The 22,613-nt window shown below is 34.2% G+C and overlaps 2 protein-coding genes across 2 annotated transcripts; both read left to right on the forward strand.

Annotated features, from left to right (window-relative positions):
• Nucleotides 1–916: 916 nt before the first annotated feature.
• On the forward strand, nt 917–6,540 carry LOC133201290 (uncharacterized). Its single transcript, XM_061337089.1, has 5 exons — nt 917–1,189; nt 1,371–1,436; nt 2,509–2,595; nt 3,187–3,321; nt 5,945–6,540. Exons 1-5 carry the CDS (start codon nt 941–943, stop codon nt 6,284–6,286), a joined length of 879 nt encoding a protein of 292 aa, XP_061193073.1. The 5' UTR covers nt 917–940; the 3' UTR covers nt 6,287–6,540.
• Nucleotides 6,541–11,247: 4,707 nt separating this feature from the next.
• On the forward strand, nt 11,248–21,003 carry LOC133201373 (uncharacterized). The gene is made up of 5 exons (XM_061337191.1): nt 11,248–11,564; nt 11,861–12,040; nt 19,616–19,767; nt 20,146–20,366; nt 20,473–21,003. The coding sequence occupies exons 1-5, from the start codon at nt 11,320–11,322 to the stop codon at nt 20,908–20,910; spliced, it is 1,236 nt and encodes a 411-aa protein (XP_061193175.1). The 5' UTR covers nt 11,248–11,319; the 3' UTR covers nt 20,911–21,003.
• The last annotated feature ends 1,610 nt before the right edge of the window (nt 21,004–22,613 follow it).

Genomic DNA, 22,613 nt, shown 5'->3' on the forward strand with positions numbered 1-22,613 from the left:
CTAGAAGATAAACCTGAAAAAGGACAAAAAGATTTAGTAATATACGCTATCTTCAGCGTATTGCCCGACATTCACAAAAAGTACTTTCATTTAGAATAGGAAGCGTTGAACAACGACGATCTCATTGATTGGCTTAAATCAATGCTTGTAAACTTAATAAAATAGTGCATTTTTATTAAAAACAATAACTTTTAACTTTTAAGAGATTAAAGTATGATTCCTAAATGTCATAAAACAAAATAATTAAAATATAAAATATTTCAAACAATTATACCTTTGGAACACACACACAAAATAGAATATAATATATTTTTGTCAGCAAGAACGGATAAATTCAACTCCTCTTTTAATCAATTGTAGGCTTTATTTATTTATTTATTTTTTTTTTTTTTACTTTTTTTTTACTTAGTGCAGAGATACTTATACATACCTACATATGAAGATCTTTTTTTTTTCATTTTCATGTGTTATCGTGTCGTATTTATGTGGAGATCAGACAGTTCGTCTTCTGGTTGCCATAAGCTCATTAATGGCTAGAGTTCCGGGAGTCCGGATTTGATTAATAGTCTGTTCCGTCGTATTTCCCCCTTCCTGTTACTATCATCATATGGTTCCTTAACTTTCAGTACTTTGATTTTCCAGCCTCTCTTAACATACCCTTGCTGCTGAAGCTTTTTTTCTATTTAATTTCTTCATCAGTTTTGAAAGAGATGACATTTCTCCAGATCAATGCAATTGAGGAAAAAAGTTACATGAAATTGCCTTGGAGTACTTTTTTCCCAATTAAATTGCACCGGAGAAGATCTATACAATATTGTTTGCGTCAGTGCCTTTTCCACGCAGGTTAAAGATGTTCATATAAATCTACATTTCAAATGACTTTGTACTTGTTAATTTCATCACAACAGAATCAGAGCAGTTGGACTAAATACTGAATGCAATGGCGGAGAAGTCTAAACTGCGGTACACCGAAATAGACGGAGTGGAGACAACAGACATCGAAAACTTCCCTTACTCCGCCATTAAAGCCCTGGGGGCTGTACAGATTGGCCTGGGGGTCACCTGTCTGGTTTTGGGCCTGCTGGATATATTTCTGTATCTCTTCCTTGACGACGAGTCGGTATTGGCGGGAGATACCACGCTGACTACGCTGACAATCGCCTCCTCCCCTATCTGGTGTGGCCTCTGGGTAAGAAGATTTGGCGCCAAACTGTATCTTTGATAATTTTCCTATTGCAAAAGAATAATTTTCCATGACTTAGAATATGTTTTTACTATAAATTATAAAATATATAATATTCGATCTACCGGTGAACAGCTTTGTCGGCCTTGTGTATATACTTCTCAGATGAATAAAATCTCTCTTGCAGTTCAGCGTTGCTGGTTGCATGGCAGCTTGTATGAATAAAAGAAATAAGTCTAATTTAAACTATTTTGTAAGTATTTGTAAAATATGCTGTATGCAATATTTGATGTTGTCAATCTTATTTAGAAAGTCCTAAAAGTGGATGTGTATACCCAGTATACCTGTATGACACGTGTATTCCCTTTATTTGATTCAAAGAAATTAGAAATTTCTCTAGTCTCCGTCAATCTATTATGCAAAACGGTATGATAAGTTTTTACCCTGAAGAGACCTCAAATTGCATGATGTGAACATTATCGAAATTACTTTCGAAATTGCACAACATATCCATATCGATCTCATTTCAATTCCTACCAAACCTCAGTGATAAAATTCTATGGGTTTTATTAATTTTACCTTATACGTTATAACAATACCGTCCTTGTCTCCAAAGAGATCATTCAAAATCTCTTCAGATTTCTCAGGTGTGACAAATTACAACGTCTTTAAACGGTTTCTTTAAATGATAAAATTCTATCAGGTTGATAATAGCAGGCCCTTTCTTTGATAACAAGATTGCCCAGATGCATTTCTTGAAATAGGTTAGCACTGTAATGTTCAAATACTTGCATTTAAATATTCACGGCCGTTTCCTGCAGTAGGTCTATTGGTTAAGTTTAAGACCACTCAATATTGTAAGGCAATATTTCCATTACTTTGTGTGCTTATGAACGAAATGCATGTTTATGGTGATTAAATATAAATCTTATGCATTAAAGTGACAGTTTTTCTGGCAGTGGTTGGAAAAGGTATGTTTGATATAAAGATAAAACAGGTTCTGTAGTGACACTGTTGTCCTTAGTTTACGAGTTAATTGTAAAGGAATAATAGTACAACTAACCGTTACAAGTGTCTTTAAATTGATTTCCAATCATATCCATGCTACTGAAAGATTATATGTAATCCCAATAAAACCCCCTGACGTCTCTAGAGGATAAAATTATTTACAAACTCCAGTGTAAAACTTAGAATGTTAACATCAGATATGCCAGAAGTATACATACTCTATACGTACACAATAGCTGATTCAGCAAACACCCACACTATAAAGGGCAGAGCTAGTAAATATGAAATGTAACAGCTTCATTACATTTTATTTCCAGAAAATGACGTTTTTGGTGCTAAGCATCCTTTGTTCCGCGTTGTTTGCCCCTGTGTGTTGTATCCTAAATATCGTCATGGCCATCTTGGTAAGAATTGAATCATGTCGCAATATTTGATTAATAAAAAGTTTTCAGGGCCAATACAAAATTAATGAATAATTTACTAGATGAATTATCATTTCTCTGCACATTTATTTTAATAGTAATTGAGTCTAAGGATTTTTTAAAAAAATATTCACAGTGCTGTGTCTTTTTTAGGCTGTACATTTGTCTTGTTTCTGATTTTTAGCGTCACGAATTTGAGCCTGATTCATATCGCTGGATGGTGCCTATTCTAATCGCTTTCTTTTTTCTTGTTTCTGATTTTTAGCGTCACGAATTACAGCCTGATTCATATCGCTGGATGGTGCCTATTCTAATCGCTTTCTTTTGTCTTGTTTCTGATTTTTAGCGTCACGAATTTGATCCTGATTCATATCGCTGGATGGTGCCTATTCTAATCGCTTTCTTTTGTCTTGTTTCTGATTTTTAGCGTCACGAATTAGAGCCTGATTCATATCGCTGGATGGTGCCTATTCTTACCGCTTTCTTTTGTCTCGTTTCTATTTTTAGCGTCACGAATTAGAGCCTGATTCATATCGCTGGATGGTGCCTATTTTTATCGCTTTCTATTTTTAGCGTCACGAATTAGAGCCTGATTCATATCGCTGGATGGTGCCTATTCTAATTGCATTCTTTTCCTTCAATGAGCTGATCTTTGCCATTGCTTCTGCTTCGATTTGTTGCTGCTGTGCTCCAATCAGGACCACACAGGTAAATATACACGCCAAAAATCATTGAAATTAAAAGGACACACCAACAGAAAAGTGTACAAGTTAACGGTCAATGAAATCAAGTGAGCGTACAAGGTTACTTAAACAAGTATTGCAACTGTTACGTATTAATTACCTCAAAAACAAGTATACACGTCAACTGCTACCACATAAGCAAGAATACACGTCAACTGTTACCACATAAACAAGAATACGTGTCAACTGTCAGCACAGCAATAAAGATACAAGTCAACTATTGCATGCCACATAAAGAAGAATACACACCAATGAAATATGTAAATAACGAACAGTATTCAAGCTCATAAGTCCTTACAAACTATACAGATCAGGGGCATAACAAACACGGACCTCTAAAAAATCAGAGGTGGGATCAGGTGCCATGGAGGAGTAAACATCCCCTGCCGACCGGTCACACCCGCCGTGTGCTCCTTGTCATGATCGGGAAAACGAAAAATCCGTAGCCAAATCAGTGTGTAAATAATGGTCCAACAATTGATATCAACTGTAACCACATAAATAAATAAACACGTCAACTGTTGCCACATAAACAGAAATACACTTCGACTGTAACCACATAAATAAATATAAACGTCAACTGTTACTGCATGAATACATTTACGTATTCAGTATACAAGTATACATGTGAATTGTTACCACATAATCAAGTATACATGTGAGCTGCACCACATATATACATGAACTGTTACAACATTAAACAAATATTCACATCAACTGTTACCATCTAAAGAAGTATACTTGTTAATTGTTACCACAAAAGCCAGCATACATGTCAACAGTATCCATATTTACAAGTATGCATGACAGCTGAACCATATCAGCAAGCATGCATGTCAACAGTTACCATGCAGGCAAGTATACACATCGATTGTTACCATACAGACAGCTGATAGACACCAGCTGTTATCACACTAGCTACTTATACACGTCAGCTGATATAACACCAGCTACAAATGCACGTCAGCTGATATCACACAAGCAACTGATACATAACAGTTATAAAATATGCAACTTATAATGTCATCTATATAGTTTTTGGTGATCAGGTCTTTCGGGTACCAATTGCGCCCCCTTGTTAGCAGACCTACATTGTATTTCATATGAAGCAAAATTTATTCAAAAACTTCTACATAAGAAGAAGAAAACACTTGCTGTGGCCTTCAACTCGACAATTAGATAAATCGACGACGTATTATCAATTAACAATAATTACTTCCATCAATTTGTCGACTCGATATATCCGACTGAGCTTGAAATAAAAGATACCACAGAGTTTGACACACCTGTTTTATATTTGGATATTTTACTAGAAAAAGACTTTAATGGTAACCTAACAACAAAGCTTTATTATAAACGTGATGACTTCACTTTTTCAGTCGTCAACTTCCCTTACTTATGTAGCAATGTACCCTTATCACCTGCATATGGGGTTTTTGTCTTCCAGTTGATTCGATACGCAAGAGCATGGTCTACGTACGAACAATTTCTAAAATGAGACAAGCTATTGACAAACAAGTTGATGTAAAAAGAATATTAACTGTCTCGTTTGAAGTCGATATTTCGCAAGTTCTATGGTCGATACAATGACCTTGTCAGCAAATACAACCTATCATTAAGTCAAATGCTGACTGTCTTTTTCATACTAATTGTTAGGCCATTATTTACACACTGAATTGTCTACGGATTTTCCGTTTTCCCGATCATGACAAGGAGCACACGGCGAGAGTGACCGGTCGGCAGGGTATGTTCACTCCTCCATGGCACCTGATCCCACCTCTGATGTTTTTGGATGTCCGTGTTTGCTCTGCTCCCAATTTGTATTGTCTAAATGGACTTTGAGCTTGAATACTGTTCATTATCTCCAGATTTCCTGTTACCACATCTGTAACTGATACATGTCAGAAGTCAATACACAAAGAACTGAGGCACGTCATTTGCTGCCACACAAATATTGATAACAACTATGACACAGGCAACTAATAAACATCATCTCATACCAGACAAGTAACTGATACCGGCGGTCTTAAACACACACACAGAGAAAGAGAGAGGTCACCATGCATATAATAAGTTAAATTTCATTTATGAAAAAGGTGAACATAACGAATACTGATCGAGCTCAAAAATCTATAAACATTACAAATACATATATGTGAAAAGGGCATAGGAGGAGTAAGCATCCCCTGTTGACTGGTCACTCCTGCCGTGAGCCCTATGTATTGATCAAGTAGACGGAATATCCCGTAGGCAAATCAGTGTAAAACAAAGGACTAACAATTGTTATGATACAATTCAGCCAAAATACGATCCAATGATAGGTTATAGATTTGCTAACAAGGTCATTAACGACCATAGAATTTAAAAAAGTTCTTGAAATTCCTGGGACATCAACTTATTTGTCAGTAGCCAAAGAGAATCTGACTGCAGCAATCAGGTTGAAAGTGTTTGTAACTTAGTAACTTAGAATTTTCATGAAATCAATTAGCTATTTTTTATTTCTTTATTTTAATTTTCATTTTTATGGGTTTGCAGATTTATGACTAACATTTTCATACACTTCAACTATCTCTTTTAATTTACAACAGATTCGAGTAGTAATGGCCAGACAAGTAACGGATTCTAAGATGAATTCAGTCGGGGCTTCAGGAAGAGAAAAGAGTAGTGACTCCTTGGAAATATTTACCACTACAGATCGACATGGAAATCCTCTAAAAGCGCCCTTACCAAAAGACAAAAAAGAGGAACTTCAACCAGTTGATCCTCCGAACGTTGTCAACCCCCCAAAAATCTCCAACAAAAAGCCACCCGACGAAAACGACTACAGACCAATTACCAAGGAGTCCAGTTACGAGAAAATGAAGCGGTTGGTGTTACCCAGTGCATCCATGCCGCGGACTGAGGAGATAGAGCCCAGAGATCAGTTCTGACAATGTATTCCAAGAGTCATTTATATTAATATATATAATTTATTATCATCAGAGATTTACTTGATGAACAAGGAACACTGCTACTGTGCTTTAGCATAAAGCATCTATTCACTTTCATGCATTTGGGGTAATCCAACATGTGTTTATACATGTATGCACACACACACATGTATTGTAATTGTAAAAAAAATATGTGATTTATTTAATACATTTATTATAATTTCTCCAAAAGATACTAGCAGTTGTCCATTTAATCGTCTCTCAGTTGTAAAATAATGCATAAAAGATCTGGATAAATATTCATCCATTTTATGTTTAATTTATGCATGCTTAACAATGACCATCCTTCTGCAGTCCTGCATGAAATAAAGTTATGAAAAATATCTCTTCTAAGGGTCATTGAAAGACGCAAAAACCATTGCAGATGTTGTTTAGATGAGGCCTTTGATATTCATGATAAAACACCAATCTATACCATTATACATGTTATAAAAGCTTTGGTTACTTAAAGTTGTCAAAGGTAATGTTCATGTGAAGTATAAACTACCAGTATTTATTAATTAAAAATTTACGGCCTTAAAATGAAGGTCTTGATCTTGCCAAAATGTTATGAAAACCCGCGACTCATGCATAATCTTTTTTTTCTTTTTTTCTTTTTTGAAGCATCACCTTCCAATATTTATCCGTTACAGATGATAAAGGGAAAGATAACTATAAGTGATCAATCTAAAAAAAAAATCTAAAAACTGTTCAAATCTGTGAACATGACTGAAAACATGGACCCCGGAGATCAAGTGCTAAGAGGAATAAGCATCCCCTGTCGACCGGTCACATCCGTCGTGAGCCCTATATAAGTATGGATCAGGTAGTCAAATTTAATATAAAAACAAAGGCCTAAAAATTGATAAGAAACAAGTCAGCCAAAAAACGACCTGGCAATGGGATACATTTGCTAACATGGTCATTTATAACGACCAAGGAATTTATGGAATGCTGACTTGAAACGTCGTTGAAATCCTTGTAACATGAACTTATTTGTGAGTATCCTGCCTCGGTTTAAAAATTGATCGTTCTTTGGGCATGCTGTTGAGTATCAAAAAAGTTGGGAGAGGTAAACTCCATATGCAGGTGAAAGTGGAATATTACAACATAAGAAAGTAAGGAAAGTTGACAATGAACAAGCTGAAGTCACCTCCTTTTCTTACATACAATTTAGTTGTTTAGTTTGCCCTTATCGTCTATGAACATTTAAATATGAAACGATGTGTCAGACACTACTCGTATGGTGTCTTTTATCTCAAGTTCACTGTGGTAGATCAAGTCGACATTGTTATTTGATAAAACGTCCTCAATATATCTAAATGTCAAGTTGAAGACAACAGCAAGTATTTATTTTAGTGATGTACCGATTAATCGATTAAATCAATCATCTAATTGAAATGGCCCCGATTATAGATAATCGATTAAAATTTTGATAATCGATTAATCAAAATATTAGCTAAAAGTAAATTATTCCTATGATTTATTGATTCATTTTCCTTTGAAAGTAACTAAATCTTAACGGTTTTTTTTTACTTATTTTCTCTTCATTCAAAAATAAACAAATTTGATACTTGAAATTAATCGATTATTAATCGATTATAGTGCTTCCGATTATTTCGATAATCGATTACGGGAAAAAAAATCCGATTTCCCATCACTAATTAATTTTTCTTCTCATATAGAAGTTCTTAAACAAATTCTACTTCATGGGAATTTAAAAACAGGTCGGCTAATAAAGAATCACAACTAGTGCACATCTAAATGCCCCATCCCCGAGGAGTATAAAATATTGATTTTTTTTTCACTCAGCATCTAGAAACCATTAAATAAAATATTCAGAATTCTTTAACTGAATACAAATTATGTAATACTCTATTTTATTCAAGATCTAATTATAATGACTGAAGGACATGTCACTTTAACTGCAGAAAAAATTCAGAGAATCGAAACTCTTTAGTGTGCAGTGTATAGAAGGTTCTAATTCTATCTACACTGCACACTTAAAAGTTCTGATTCTATGGTATAAGATATGGTATGTATCTATAGGATACATAACACAAATAAAAATTTGATGCATGGATTGATATATATTTTTTGATTGAGTTTGAATTTTTTATCTTAAAAATTCTCCCACTTTACCAGGAAAATATTATTCAGATTACCTATTTGAATATTAATCTATGAGAAATATTGCTGATTTCTGGAAAAAAAGTTTGTGTTATTTATCCTTAATGCAGTAAATGTATTCTGTTCTGAGACCTAAAATAAAATAAATAGAAGGTCTGTATTAGCTCTCTTGACTATTTAAATTTTTTTAATGGACTTTAAAGCTTGATTACTGTCCCGTGGTCTCCATATTCCCTATGAACATTTTTCCCAGGGTTAAATGCCAATTTAAGTACCCTATCTTGAAAATGAAATCGATCATGAACTCAATATTTATACCTTTCAAACTATAATAATTTTCTCATGTCTAAAATGAAATATGTGGAGATAATGAACAGTATTCGAGCTCAAAAGTTCATTAAACATTACAAAATAAGAGTAGAGCAAACACGAACCTCTAAAACATCAGAGGTGGGATCATGTGCCATGGAGGAGTGAGCATTCCCTGCCGACCGGTCACACCCGCCGTGTACTCCTTGTCATGATCGGGAAATAACGGAAAAATCCGTCGACAATTCAGTGTGTAAATAATGGCCTAACAATTAGTATGAAAAAAGTCAGTCAGCATTTGACTTAATGATAGATTGTATGTGCTGACAAGGTCATTGTATCGACCATAGAACTTACGAAATTATGACTTTAAACTAGACTGCTGATATTCTTGTTTCATCAACTTGTTTGTCAATAACTTACCTCGTTTTAGAAATTGTTCATACGTAGAGCATACTCGGCGTATCGAATCAACTGAGAAATATAAAGCCCGTATGCAGGTGATTTTAGGAATGACTCTAATTCTTGGCCAAATTATTCGAGGATAACCTGGTTTGGGTCAGTTTACGCTTTATAATCCGCGAAGCGGATTATAAAACAGCGTAAACTGACCCAAACCAGGTTATCCTCGAATAATTTGGCCAAGAATTAGAGTCATTCCTTATAATTTAATTCTAAAATCATTAAACAACTCTGGGTGTAAAATTTCGTTGCTTTTTATTAGTTCAAATTTGCCGCTCAATAATACAACCCTAGTAACGGAAGTGATGGGAAGCAAGGGGAGGTAAAAACTGATACATAGTCCTAGCAGCCATGTTTTTTGTTTACATGTGGTAAGATCCGAGTTACTGTTTGAAGTTAAAGGTACATTTATTAAATCTGGAATTTTCCATGAATCCCGAGGACTGGAAATGAGAGGATTGCATGGATACAGACGATTCAGCTGGTTGTCAGGGGGGGGGGGGGGTGTCCCCATACCAAACCAGGTTATACAGAAATAATTTGTGTTCCTTTTTGGATATTAACCAATCAGAGGCTAGAGTACAAACAAAATTAAATTATAAAGGTATATTGCTGCATAAGTAAGGGAAGTTGACGATTGAAAAGTTAAAGTCATCACGTTTATCATAAAGCTTTGTTGTTAGATTACCATTAACGTCTTTTTCTAATAAAATATCCAAATATGAAACAGATGTGTCAGACTCTGTGGTATCTTTTATCTCAAACTTACCGGGATATATCGTGTCGACATAAGAATGGAAATTACCACTGTTAATTGATAATACGTCGTCGATATATCTAAATGTCGAGTTGAAGGCCACAGCAAGTGTTTTCTTCTTTTCACGTAAAAGATTTTGAACAAATTCTGCTTCATATGAATACAAAAATAGGTTTGCTAATAACGGGGCGCAATTGGTACTCATGGGAATTCCAATAGATTGTTGGAAGACATGGTCTCCAAAAACAACATAGATATTGTCAATCAGGAACTCGAGCATCTTTTTATTGTCAACTTCAGAGTACTTGTGTGTTTAAAACGTTTTGCGTTAGTGTTTAAAGGGTCCTTAAGGTCAGAACACTTTGTTCCTCAATAATATATATATAATTTTCCCTAAGTATTAGTGATTGAAATGTTGCTACCTAAACAAATTTCTCACAAAAATTGAGATCATACATTACCAGGCATTCGTGCAAATTCCAGAGGAAGGTATTTACTATATAATCCTCTTGGAAATCGAACACTTGAATTGGATTTACTGATATAATAATGTTGGTTTTATATGTTTTTAGACCAATATATAAATAGGCCTACATGTATATATGTGTAAACAGTTTAGAAATTAGAAGATAATAATGATATATAGTATTTCTGGTATATTACTACGAGATTATTATTACTCGTATGAAATACAAAATCAGTTTTTCGAGGAACGTATCGTCAGACCATATAAGGACAGATGATACAAACAAATTTTTATCAAAAATCTGGAAAATAACAACTTAAGTCATGTTTATATAAGTAAATTGAAGTTTAATGATTTTTCAATCTTCTTTCAGAGTTTCACATTAAGTGATAAAAATTTGTATATTAGATTATTAAGGACTTGGGAAAGATAACTCGTGTTCGTCTATCTGTACATGGTACCATCCAGCTTAATGAGGGTGGTTGCAGAAAGGTAGAATTTAAAAATATCGTAGACAGTTTCTTTATATTTTAGAAATATATTATTCTAATCATTTACAACCAAAATAGGTCAAAAAATATATACCAATCCAGGCATCCACTTTTATTTCATTTTATTTATTTATATGTATCATCTATCCTTAAAATGATCGGGATCGTTGTTTGTAATTTGTTCTTTTAAAACAAATCGAAAGTAGAAAAAAAAAATCTTAAACATAGTAACGTGAAAAATCCAATGGTCTTTTCGTTTGAATCATCGACAGCTGAGTTCATTTATTATTTAGATATCAGAAATCCCGGAGACAAGGGAAAGTTGGCCACAATCTTTACACAGATTAGTGTCTAGAAGCCCCTAATTACATATTACAATATGTCTGCTGCGACTCCAGAAGCTATTGATCAACAACAAAAAGAAAGAGAGATAAAATTGCTCGAGGAACGTTTAGAGGAATACTTTGTACCAAAAAATGTTGCCATCATAGGACCATCAGGTGTCGGCAAATCGTCATTCATAAACTCTATCATAGCCAGTTTTTCCTCCAAGTGCTGGCGAGAGCGGACCAAAGTTGGGTTCACTGCTGGGGAAGGGGGGCAAGGAACGTGTCATCTTATTAAGTATGTTGTTGTTAAAGGTTTTAAGAAGCTATAAAAATACAATACTCTTGGTACTCAGATTATTGTTATGGTTTCTCTAAAACATCTTCAATTGCAATTTAAAAACGCTTGTTCAACTATTATAATACCAAAACTGCATCATCCATATACATGCATATGGTTAAGGAAAAAAAAATTGTAAGCCATGTATTTTTTTCTTAAGGGGGGGGGGGGGTGTAGCAATTACCATGACTAGGTTTTATTTACACATCTTAATTTTTTATTTTTTTAAATTTTAATCTTTTTTTAACTAAAAGGACAACAAAAGATGAGTACTTGGACACAGAGAGACAGAAGGAATATCCGTATCCGACGCTGATTGACATGAATGGGTTTGAAAACCAATCCACAGAGGACATAAAGGAACTGCTCAGATACATTTTGTTTGGCTTGATCCCACATGAACACAAGTTAAAAGATGCTTTGAAGATCTACACGTAAGTTCTACTCTAAACACCAGATTACTTAGAATTAGATAAAATGAAATTTATCGACAGTAAAAAACAAGAATGGCAAAGCCCATGTTTTGCTATTGGAAACCCCAAATATCTTTCCAATAGAACATAAAATAGAAGGTGAAGAACTACACTTTGGTATAAAGATGCTGTAAAAATTTCATTAAATTGAATTCAGTGGCAGGGTTGTGGATAACCACTCGCCCACTCGCAAATGCCAGTAAAATTGTTGGCGATTATATATTAAAAATCTGGTCGCCCACATGGGGAACAATTTTTTTTCCGGAACATAATCATTGTATGTACTTTCAGGTTTTGAACAAACGCTCTACTAACCTAGATTATTTGTATTGCGTGCAAAAATATTAGTCAAAGATGTATGTGACTTAGATCAAACATGGCGATTTATCGAAGCGTTTAATTTGCAATCTTGATGATACGAGAGCAAACATTTGAGATTGTTCTTAAAGAAATATTGAAACAATCGGCTATGGCTGTGAGACATTCCATCAGGACTAGTTATTCAAAGATAGAATTTGAATTATCGTGTCAAATACACACAATAAAAGATTAGAATCAAACTTCATTACAGGTTGTATGTAATTTAATATGCCCCGTTAAACCATAAATGCATCAGTTGTAGGGTTAAACGCTACAAAATGAAATGAACATATTATTGTATCAAGATTTTTTAGAAAAGAGAAAACCTGACGAAAATTCAAATGCTGCGAACATATTGATACTAGGAATTTAAAGAAATCAGTTTTAAAAATTTAAGAATTTTTTTCTTTGTTTTTATTTTTAATTTACATATAATGTGGGCCCCTGGGTCACATTGTGGGCCCGTAAAATTTGAAAAGATAGGAGCCCACATGGCCCCTAAGTTTTTAAAAAGTAACCACAACCCTGAGTGGTGTAAGAGGAGTTGTGAATAAGGGATGGCTACCATCAAGTGTACCAAGAATTGCAGAGTCCATGTTTTACTATGGGAAAGCCATAATATCTGTATAATTGAAACTTAAAATAGAAGATGCACAATGGTACTATGTAATAAAATTCTTTAAAAGTCTCATTATATTTTATTCAGTGTTACTGGAATTGCAGGTAAGAGTTCTCCCATTATTAAAGAAAGAATGGCAGTGTCCATTTTGCTATGGGAAACCCCGATTATGTGTCAAATCAAAATGTTAAATAGGAGATACACAATGTTTCTATGTAATAAAAATGTGAAATTTTTATTAAATCCTTAACTCAGTAATATTCCTCATTTTTAAAAAGAGGTAGGTTGTTGACAAATAAGTTAATGTTACAGGGTTTTCAACATTTTTGTTTTAAGTCAGCATTTTGCAAATTCTTTGGTAATTATAATGACCTTGTTTGCAAAAACATCCTACAGTTGATTCATATTTTGAATGCATGTTCAGTGCCAATTGTTAATCCATTGTTTTTATACATATTTTATCCATGGATTACTCCATTTACCTGATCAATACAGAGGGATCAAAGGGCATGTGTCTGTTCAATAGGGGAAGCTTACCCCTTCTAAGCACCTGATCCCACTTTTGGTGTTACAAGGTGTTTGTGTTTTTGACCTGTGCATGATTTGTATTGATTAATGATTACAGGATTAACAAGCATGATCACTGTTTATCATCACCCTTTTCATTGTATGAGACTTTTACATATATCAATTCTATGCTATGATATGAAATAGAATCACTGTAGTAGGATAAATCCAGAAAACAACAGACTTAAGGTTCTTAAACCCTCTGCTCACTCATATTAAATGTTGCCTTGACTTAATTTTCCGAAAGAAATGTATTTTACAAGTCTGGCTTTCCAGAAAGCCTGAAATGTCATCTCTTTGGCTTCATTAATGTCACAGAATAAACAGTGGAATGTAACATTTTTTCCTCAGCTATTACAGACAGAAGAACTTTTTTCAAAGGGGGGGGGGGCACAGAATAAACAGTGGAATGTAACATTTTTTCCTCAGCGATTACAAGCAGAAGAACTTTTTTTTCAAAAGGGGGGGGGGGGCACAGAATAAACAGTGGAATGTAACATTTTTTCCTCAGCTATTACAGACAGAAGAACTTTTTTTTCAAAAGGGGGGGGGGGGGCACAGAATAAACAGTGGAATGTAACATTTTTTTCCTCAGCGATTACAAGCAGAACTTTTTTTCAAAAAGGGGGGGGGGTAGTCAGAAAAAAAAATTACAACTTACCTGAATAATCTTTCACTAGGAAAAAAGGGGGTGTTCAAACTCGAAATTCTTATTTCGTGGATCGGAGGGAAGATTTAAACTTTTTGACTCTCTCGAAAACACATTTGGGGGGGGGGGGGAGTACATGTATGAATATGCTGCAACAAAAAAAATGTGGGGAAGGTAGAGGCAAGCTGCCTTTCAGTAAATATTTGCAACAGTAATTTCAAATATTTTTTGTATATGTGTTTAAAAAATGTAACCACTGAGCAGTATTCGTAAAATTTGTAAACAATTGAACAATTGTTATACAAGAGGATGGGTAAAACCTTAGCGTTCTTATTGACTTTACATCACAGCAGCTTACTCGGACAACAGCCAAGAAGTTTAATGCGCTAACTTGAATTAGTACGGTGTCATATAGTGAGACTCCCACCCCCATAGTGAGACTTCCCCCGGAAATATGGCTATATATAGCGGTAAGACTCCCCGATGGGGGGGGGGGAGAATTACTATATAGTGAGTCTTCCCCCCTAAACGACCATAGTGAGGCTTCCCCCTTCCATGTTCAGTAGTATTTTATTTACATCGACGATGTATATATATTTGCATTTTGATAATGATCTTATAAAATAGGTACATGTATGAATAAATATAGAAGTGCGCATTAAAAATTTATCGTGTACAGTAAATAATTGAATTGTTCCAAAATGATTCTTATCAAAAGAAATACATTTAACATTTAATAGATCATTACTCGTGGACTCTTGGAATTTGCTTATGTTAACCTTCATGGGGAATGCAATAAATACAATATAGAAAAGAAAGATGTATACTTGTAACAATAACGTACATTTTTCATTCAGTTATCTCACATCAATATACATGTGCATGTCATCCCATAATTATTTTTGGCTAACAAACTGTTAAAAGGCTATTAAGATGTTTTAATTATTAATTAACGGAGAACTTTTATTCATATACTGAAAAATATTGTTTTACAATGAAATAAAATATTCCGGAAACTACATTTGAGGGGAAGTCTCACTATGAAAGGGGGGAGAGACTGGTTATATAGTGAGACTTCCCCGGGAGAAGTCTCACTCTATTGCCAGTCGATCTTCCGGGGGGAAGTCTCACTATATAGCCAGTCTTCCCGGGGTATATCTCACTATATAACCAGTCTTCCGGGGAAATCTCACTATGGGGAAGTCTCACTATACGACACTGACCCTCAATTGATTTCGAAAGATTTTCCACTTTTAAATATATGGTTTATCCAAAGAAATAACCCTCACATGCATCTAAATATAGGTCAGTAATAAAATTTACACGGTATAAGCTAAAATTAGGCATTTACAAATTATCTGAAAGAGTACCAATTTACCAACCCTGATATTTAATTAGGCTGTTCAAGGAAACAATCATTTTATATAATAATATTTCAAGAATAAGAGAAGTGACTTGATAGCTTTTTTGCCACTTACCAATAATGCAATTTAAAATTACACAAAGAAAATGATTGCAGATGCTATAATTATAAATTCTCAAAATACGAGTCGGGTAAAGAAATTGCGTCTTTTATACAAAGGTAACAATATTGTATTTCTGACATTTATTTTTTATAGAGCAAAAAACAAAGAATAGTGCAGACATGCGTAAAAATTCACAATGATTATATAATCTTTCTTCCAATGCCTGTAGTTTTAACATTAACTATTTGTTTTTAAAAAAATATTTTAAAAATGGCATCAGGTTATTGAATGACTAAGATACACATAAAAGTAAAATTTTCGACATCAGTTCACATCAATCGTATTTAAACTTTTAATGCGAGTATTTACTTTGATTTGTTTTTCTGTAAATTCTTAGATCCACGCCTTGGCTGATCTAATCGATGCCATGTAAAGTGTACTTTGATACACACGCACTGGCCATCATTTACCGTACGTAACAGCCTAGATAACTGCATGTTATTTGAAGACCCGCCACTTTGTTTTTCTGTAAATACTTTGATCCACGCCTTGGCCGTTCTAATCGATGTCATGTTTAGTGCATTCTGATACACACGCGCTGACCATGATTAGAAAACTGCATGTATTTTGAAGACCCACCACTACCCAAGCGATATTGTCTCTGTATGACTCTCTATGATTTATGTGTAGTTTTTCTTTTTTAAGATGGCCTGTTTGACAGATCGTCCATTCTTTGTCATTTAGCAGTTTTGTTTACATCTCTGTATTTAGAAATCGTGTCATTTGCCAGACCACCAGCTTATCAATGGCAGCTTACACTGGGGCTTCATATCCGGGGTTACAAACTTAATGTGTCATCTCTCGAGAGAGATGACAATAAGTAAATTACAAACTATAATACCATAGCTTGCGGGGCAAAATTAAACAAAAAAGACATTTTAACTTGACAAATTTATAAAGGAATAATGGAAAATTATGTCATTAAGAGTTATCTCTCTTATCAGAGTATCAATGAACCTTAATAAGTATATTTATCATTTGTTATACTGAAAATCCTGTCTTAGAAGTGTAGTTAGAGTTCCAATTTTTTTTTTTGGATAAACAAGAAATAGAATTTTAGTTTCTCAAAATTACAGTACATTAAAACCTTGACTGATGAATCTCTTTCATTCATTGGGGGAATTTACATAAATTGCTAAAATTTTAAAGGTTTTTAGGTCACCTGAGTCACTCAGGTGACCTATTGCTATCTGTTTTCGTCCGTCGTCGTCCGTCGTGCGTCGTGTGTTAACATTTGAACATTTTCAGCTTCTTCTCTGAAACTGCTGAACCAATTTCAGCCAATTTATGCATATGGCATCTATGTGTGAAAGGGAACAAAATTTGTGAATTTCATGGTCCCTGCCCCCCTGGGGCCTGAGGGGTGGGGCTAAAACCATCAAAATTAATGCAATCTTTAAAAATCTTCTTCTTTACTCCTGGACATCAAGCAGTCAAACTGTTGACATGATTGTAATAAGCATTGAGCCCTCTACCAAAATTGTGAAATTCATGGCCCCAGGGTCAGGGGTTCTGGTGCTAGGGCGGGGCTATATAGATCATATAGTGAAAGTGCATTATTTCTTTGAAAATCTTCTTCTCTACTCCTGGGTATTATTGAAACAAATTGAATACATAGTTATGATAAGCAAGGGTGACTCTACCAAAATTGTGAAATTCATGGCCTCAGGGTCAGGGGTTCTGGTGCTAGGTAGGGGCTATATAGATCGTATAGTGAAAGTGCATTATTTCTTTGAAAATCTTCTTCTCTACTCCTGGGTATTATTGAAACAAATTGAATACAGAGTTATGATAAGCAAGGGTGACTCTACCAAAATTGTGAAATTCATGGCCCCAGGGTCAGGGGTTCTGGTGCTAGGGTGGGGCTATATAGATCGTATAGTGAAAGTGCATTATTTCTTTGAAAATCTTCTTCTCTACTCCTGGGTATTATTTAAACAAATTAGATACAGAGTTATGATCAGCAAGGGTGACTCTACCAAAATTGTGAAATTCATGGCCCCAGGGTCAGGGGTTCTGGTGCTGGGGGGGGGGGGGGGGTATATAGATCATATAGTGAAAGTGCATTATTTCTTTAAAAATCTTCTTCTCTACTCCTTGGTATTATTGAAACAAATTAAATACATAGTTATGATAAGCAAGAGTGACTCTACCAAAATTGTGAAATTCATAGCCCCAGGGTAAGGGGTTCTGGTGCTGGGGGGGGGGGGGTATATAGATCATATAGTGAAAGTGCATTATTTCTTTGAAAATCTTCTTCTCTACTCCTGGGTATTATTTAAACAAATTAAATACATAGTTATGACCCCTGGGTCAGGGGTTCTGATGTTAGGGCGGGGCTCTATTTATTATATAGTGAAAATGCATTAATGCTTTAAAAATCTTCTTCTCTGCTTCTGGGTATTATTTAAACAAACTAAGTACATTATTATGATAAGCAAGGACACCTCTTCCAAAATTGTGAAATTCATGGCCCCAGGGACAGAGGTTCTTGTGCTAGGGTGGGGCTATATAGCTCCTACAGTGAAGGTGAATTATTTCTTTGAAAATCTTCTTCTCTGCCCCTGGGTACTATTTAAACAAACTAAGTACATTGTTATGATATGCAAGGATGCCTCTTCTAAAATTGTGAATTTCATGGCCCCAGGGTCAAGGGTCCTGGTCAAAAGGTGGGGGGGGGGGGCTCTATTGATTATATAGTGAAAAATCAAAATTTCTTTGAAAATATTCTTTTCTGCTTCTGGTTAAAAAGCAAAGAAGCTAAGTATATAGTTATGATGAGCAAGAGTGCTTCTTCCAGAGTAGTGAATTGCATGACCCCTGGGTCAGATGTGCTGGTATAAGGGTGGGGCTGTTGATAATCTAGTGAAAATGCATTAATTCTATTAAATGATCCTGTCTGCTCCTTAATGTTAAGCGGTTAAACAAAGTGATTACTTATGATGAGCAAACTTGAAACTTCTGGTCCTAGGGTGAGACCCTCTGGTGTTTCTCGGTGGTGAAGGGTGGGGGGGGGGGGGGGAGGGGCTCTATTGATAATATAGTGAATCTGTAGTGAAAATGCATTATTTCTTTAAAAATCTTCTCTGCATTTGGGCATATCAGAGGCAAAAAGTGTAAAAGTTGTTAATAAGGAAGGGTATTTTTACCAGATTTTTGAACATCTGGACCATTTGGTCAAGTGTTCTGGTCCTAGCCAGGGCTCAATTAATTTGCATTCTACTGAGAGGAGTTATTCCCCTTTGCTGTTTACTTTTGATAATTAATCATTGTAAATAATGTACTTGAAAAATTAATAGAATAAGAGAATAATGCAAGAATTTTTATTGTATAATACAAAAAGTATTTTCATAGTTTTAATGATCATGTGGACTTGTAAGTAATAGATAAATAAAAATGAGACAAAAATAACTTGTCTTATTAAATGTTCATCAAAGACCAAGAAAGGCCAATGAAAGAGATTACAACAAGGAATTAAAATAGTACAAAAGCACTGATAGTTTGTTAATATACTGTATGGTGATAGTGATAAATGGGGAACAGATTAGAATCTAATTTATGAACTGTTAATGAATAGTAGACTAATTATTTTGTTGATCCTGATCACCCTATTTTTCTTGCTTTTGGGCAACAAAGCTTCACCTTTCATTTCATTTTAATACTCTATGGATCCTCTAAATTGTTGTATTGTACTCAGGTGACCGTTAAGGCCCTTGGGCCTCTTGTTTAAAAAAGTATTGAATATAAGCCTACAGTCTTACTCAATAGTACAGTCCCTTAAAAATTACCGATGAGCATTCCGACTCTTTTTTCAGAGATGGAGGGCTAAATGGAATGAGGGAAGAGTATTTTATGAACCAGGAGACACTGAAAGTTGACTGTCTGATTTTTGTTTCTTCAACAACTTCAGTCCTTCCTGAAAATCTCATGGATGCTGTTGTTCAGGTGGCACAAAAAGAGGAAAGAGGTAATAGCTGATGAGATATGATGAGATATATGAGATCTCTTAGTGAAGAAAAAAAATCTATAATGTTGAAACTAAATTCACCTAAAAGCACTTTTCAGAATTTCTGGTAAATTCTGAGTATTTAGTTCACCTGAGTTAGGGATGAAAGTTGTGTTAATGAGACAAAATTCAAACAGAGACAGTCCTAATTTTTTGTGAATTAACTGATAATTTTTTACCACTTGTCCTAGTCCTTAAGATTAAGACTAAATTAAGATTTAATTTTGAACATTTTACTATACATAGTCTGGCAAATTTCTTTGGAACAAGAAAGGTCCACATAAGACAAGTTTTTGCTATATATAATCTGCCCCTTAAATGTAATTTGCTTCTTTGCAGTCATTCCTTTATTTGGTGTGTTAACACAGAAAGACAAAGTACATGATGAGGAAACATACATGACAAAGAAAAAAGATTTCTGTTCTAAACTGGGTCTTCCAGAGAACCGCTTCCTTCTGTGTACAAACTACTGTGATGACTATGACAAAGAAAAAGGGCAATCACGCTGGAATCAAGTGTACCCAGCACTTGATGTGCCAAATCTATCCTTTATGAGACAGGTATTATAACAATAAAGCCTTATTTGTCCTTAGAAATTATATTTTTCCCATGCACTGTCATTCATATGTGAGGGTGTAATGCACATACACAGTTTAACATTTCTAGGTTTGTGATATTGGAATCAAAGTTCTACAAAACGATGCCACACTTCATAAAAGTCCCTCTATACCTTCCCAGTCTCAACAAGATCGACAATCTGCTGCTAATCCTCTACCACCAAGAGACCCTCCCCCACCTAAAGATAACTCTGTCCTCAATGTTCTGGCATTTGCTTTCAAGGGTTTAGTCATCGCAGTACTCCTATACTGGTTCCTTACTCCGCCATTTGATGGACAACAGATGGTTGATGCTTGTGCCCAGTTTGAACACAAATCTCAGACATTGAATTTTTCCATTCCTGGAATAAAGAACCTCTGTGAGAGGGTTGGAGATGTAACACAGAGACAACTCATGACACCACTGATGTGTTTTGTTGTGGTTATCATAGGGATGGACTTTGTTATGCCTCAGATTATCAGAATGTTACATAGACTTGGCATTTAACTACACAGGCTTTGGTGTAGGAAGCAAAATGTTGTGACATGTGCAAGTACTTGATGAGATTTTAAATAAATATGGCTGTGGCAGCAATCAAAATTATACATATATATATATATATATATATATATATATATATATATATATATTAGGGATGACAACGAGTACCCGGTTAACCGGGTACTCGATCGAACGTCCGAGTATCGAATACTAAAATCGCTACTCGGTTACTCGGATGTATATTTTTTTCATATTTCAAAGAACGAAGTATATATATATATATATATATATATATATATATATATATATATATATATATATATATATATATATATATATATATATTATCAAAAACCTATCAATATATATATATATATATATATACTGTATATATATATATGTATTGCGAGCTTATCAATTTTTGAATCTTTCCTTTATTAAAAAATGTTTGAGTATTGTCAATAAAATAAGAATTGTTTAATATAATAAAAATAACATATATTGATTATCAAGAGACCCTCCTTCACCTATAGATAACTCTGAAAAAATAATAATGTTGTTATAGGTTTAATAGTCATGTGGTATATGTATAAATCATGCTAATACTCAGTGACCTAAAATAAAAATTATTTGTGAAAATATCAAAAATAGTCTGTGATATTATGAAAGATATGCAACACTACATTATAATATATGTGCTTTATTTCAAAAATGGAATGTATGTTTGTATACTACAGTTTGTTCATAAGTGATAAACTAGTTGTTTCAGAATGAAAAATAATGTTTGTCATGTTTTGATATCCAGTAATGGATGCTGCATTTCCTCCTGCTTGAGTTCTCGAGGGATAATTAATCCAAATGCACATACAATATATGGTGCATCTATCAATGCTTAGTTACATGTTTTGGATGCTGCATCTGACCTTTACTTCATACTTGAGTAACTTCTGAATTAAGTGATTCGGTCCTGTATTTTTTTTTTTTTTTCAACTACAGGGTACTTTATTCAAAGTCTCTTTTTGTCAAATAACATTTGGTAGAATAAACATAATTCTAAGAATCCTTTGCATTCTATCTCCAGGCCCAAATAAAAGTTTTATTCTCTTTTGCGGAATCCTTTTCATGAGAAATCTTTGCCAGTGTGGCATATATACTATTTAAATAGGGTAACTAACTGTTTACAGTTAAATTAAATCATCCATTTTATGGAAATTTTGTACTACTTTTTTCATTCTTTGACTGATATTTCTTTCTTATAAGTATCCTTTTCATAGTTGTCAAACATGATGGTGATGACATTAAAAATTACCATCAAAGGAAATTATCTGTAGGTTACTCCTGTTTGATTTAAATTATGAAAAAAAAATAAATGTCCATTAGCCAATATAATGATAGAAAGATTTAGCAGTATTGTTAAAGAAAATTGATAAGTACATCACTTAATTTTTGAAGCATATTTTATTCATATCACATTTTCTTATCTTTAAGTGCAAAATGGTCACGATTCATATTTTAGATTTCAAGGAATATTATTTTTCTGACCAAGAATTCTACTTTTATCCTTAAAAATTTATTTACGTAAAACGTATCATGTTTTTGATATGTATTTGATAGCAGTAGTTTTAAATCAATATTTCAAACTTTTTTTCTAAGTGCGAAATGGTCAAGTTTAACTGTCCTTCACAAGGAAAGAAGGCATGTGTCACCTT

Source organism: Saccostrea echinata, unplaced genomic scaffold, assembly GCF_033153115.1.
Source record: "Saccostrea echinata isolate AGI-Se365-2 ecotype Australia unplaced genomic scaffold, CSIRO_AGI_Sech_v1 ptg000043l, whole genome shotgun sequence".
Lineage (NCBI taxonomy): Eukaryota > Metazoa > Mollusca > Bivalvia > Ostreida > Ostreidae > Saccostrea > Saccostrea echinata.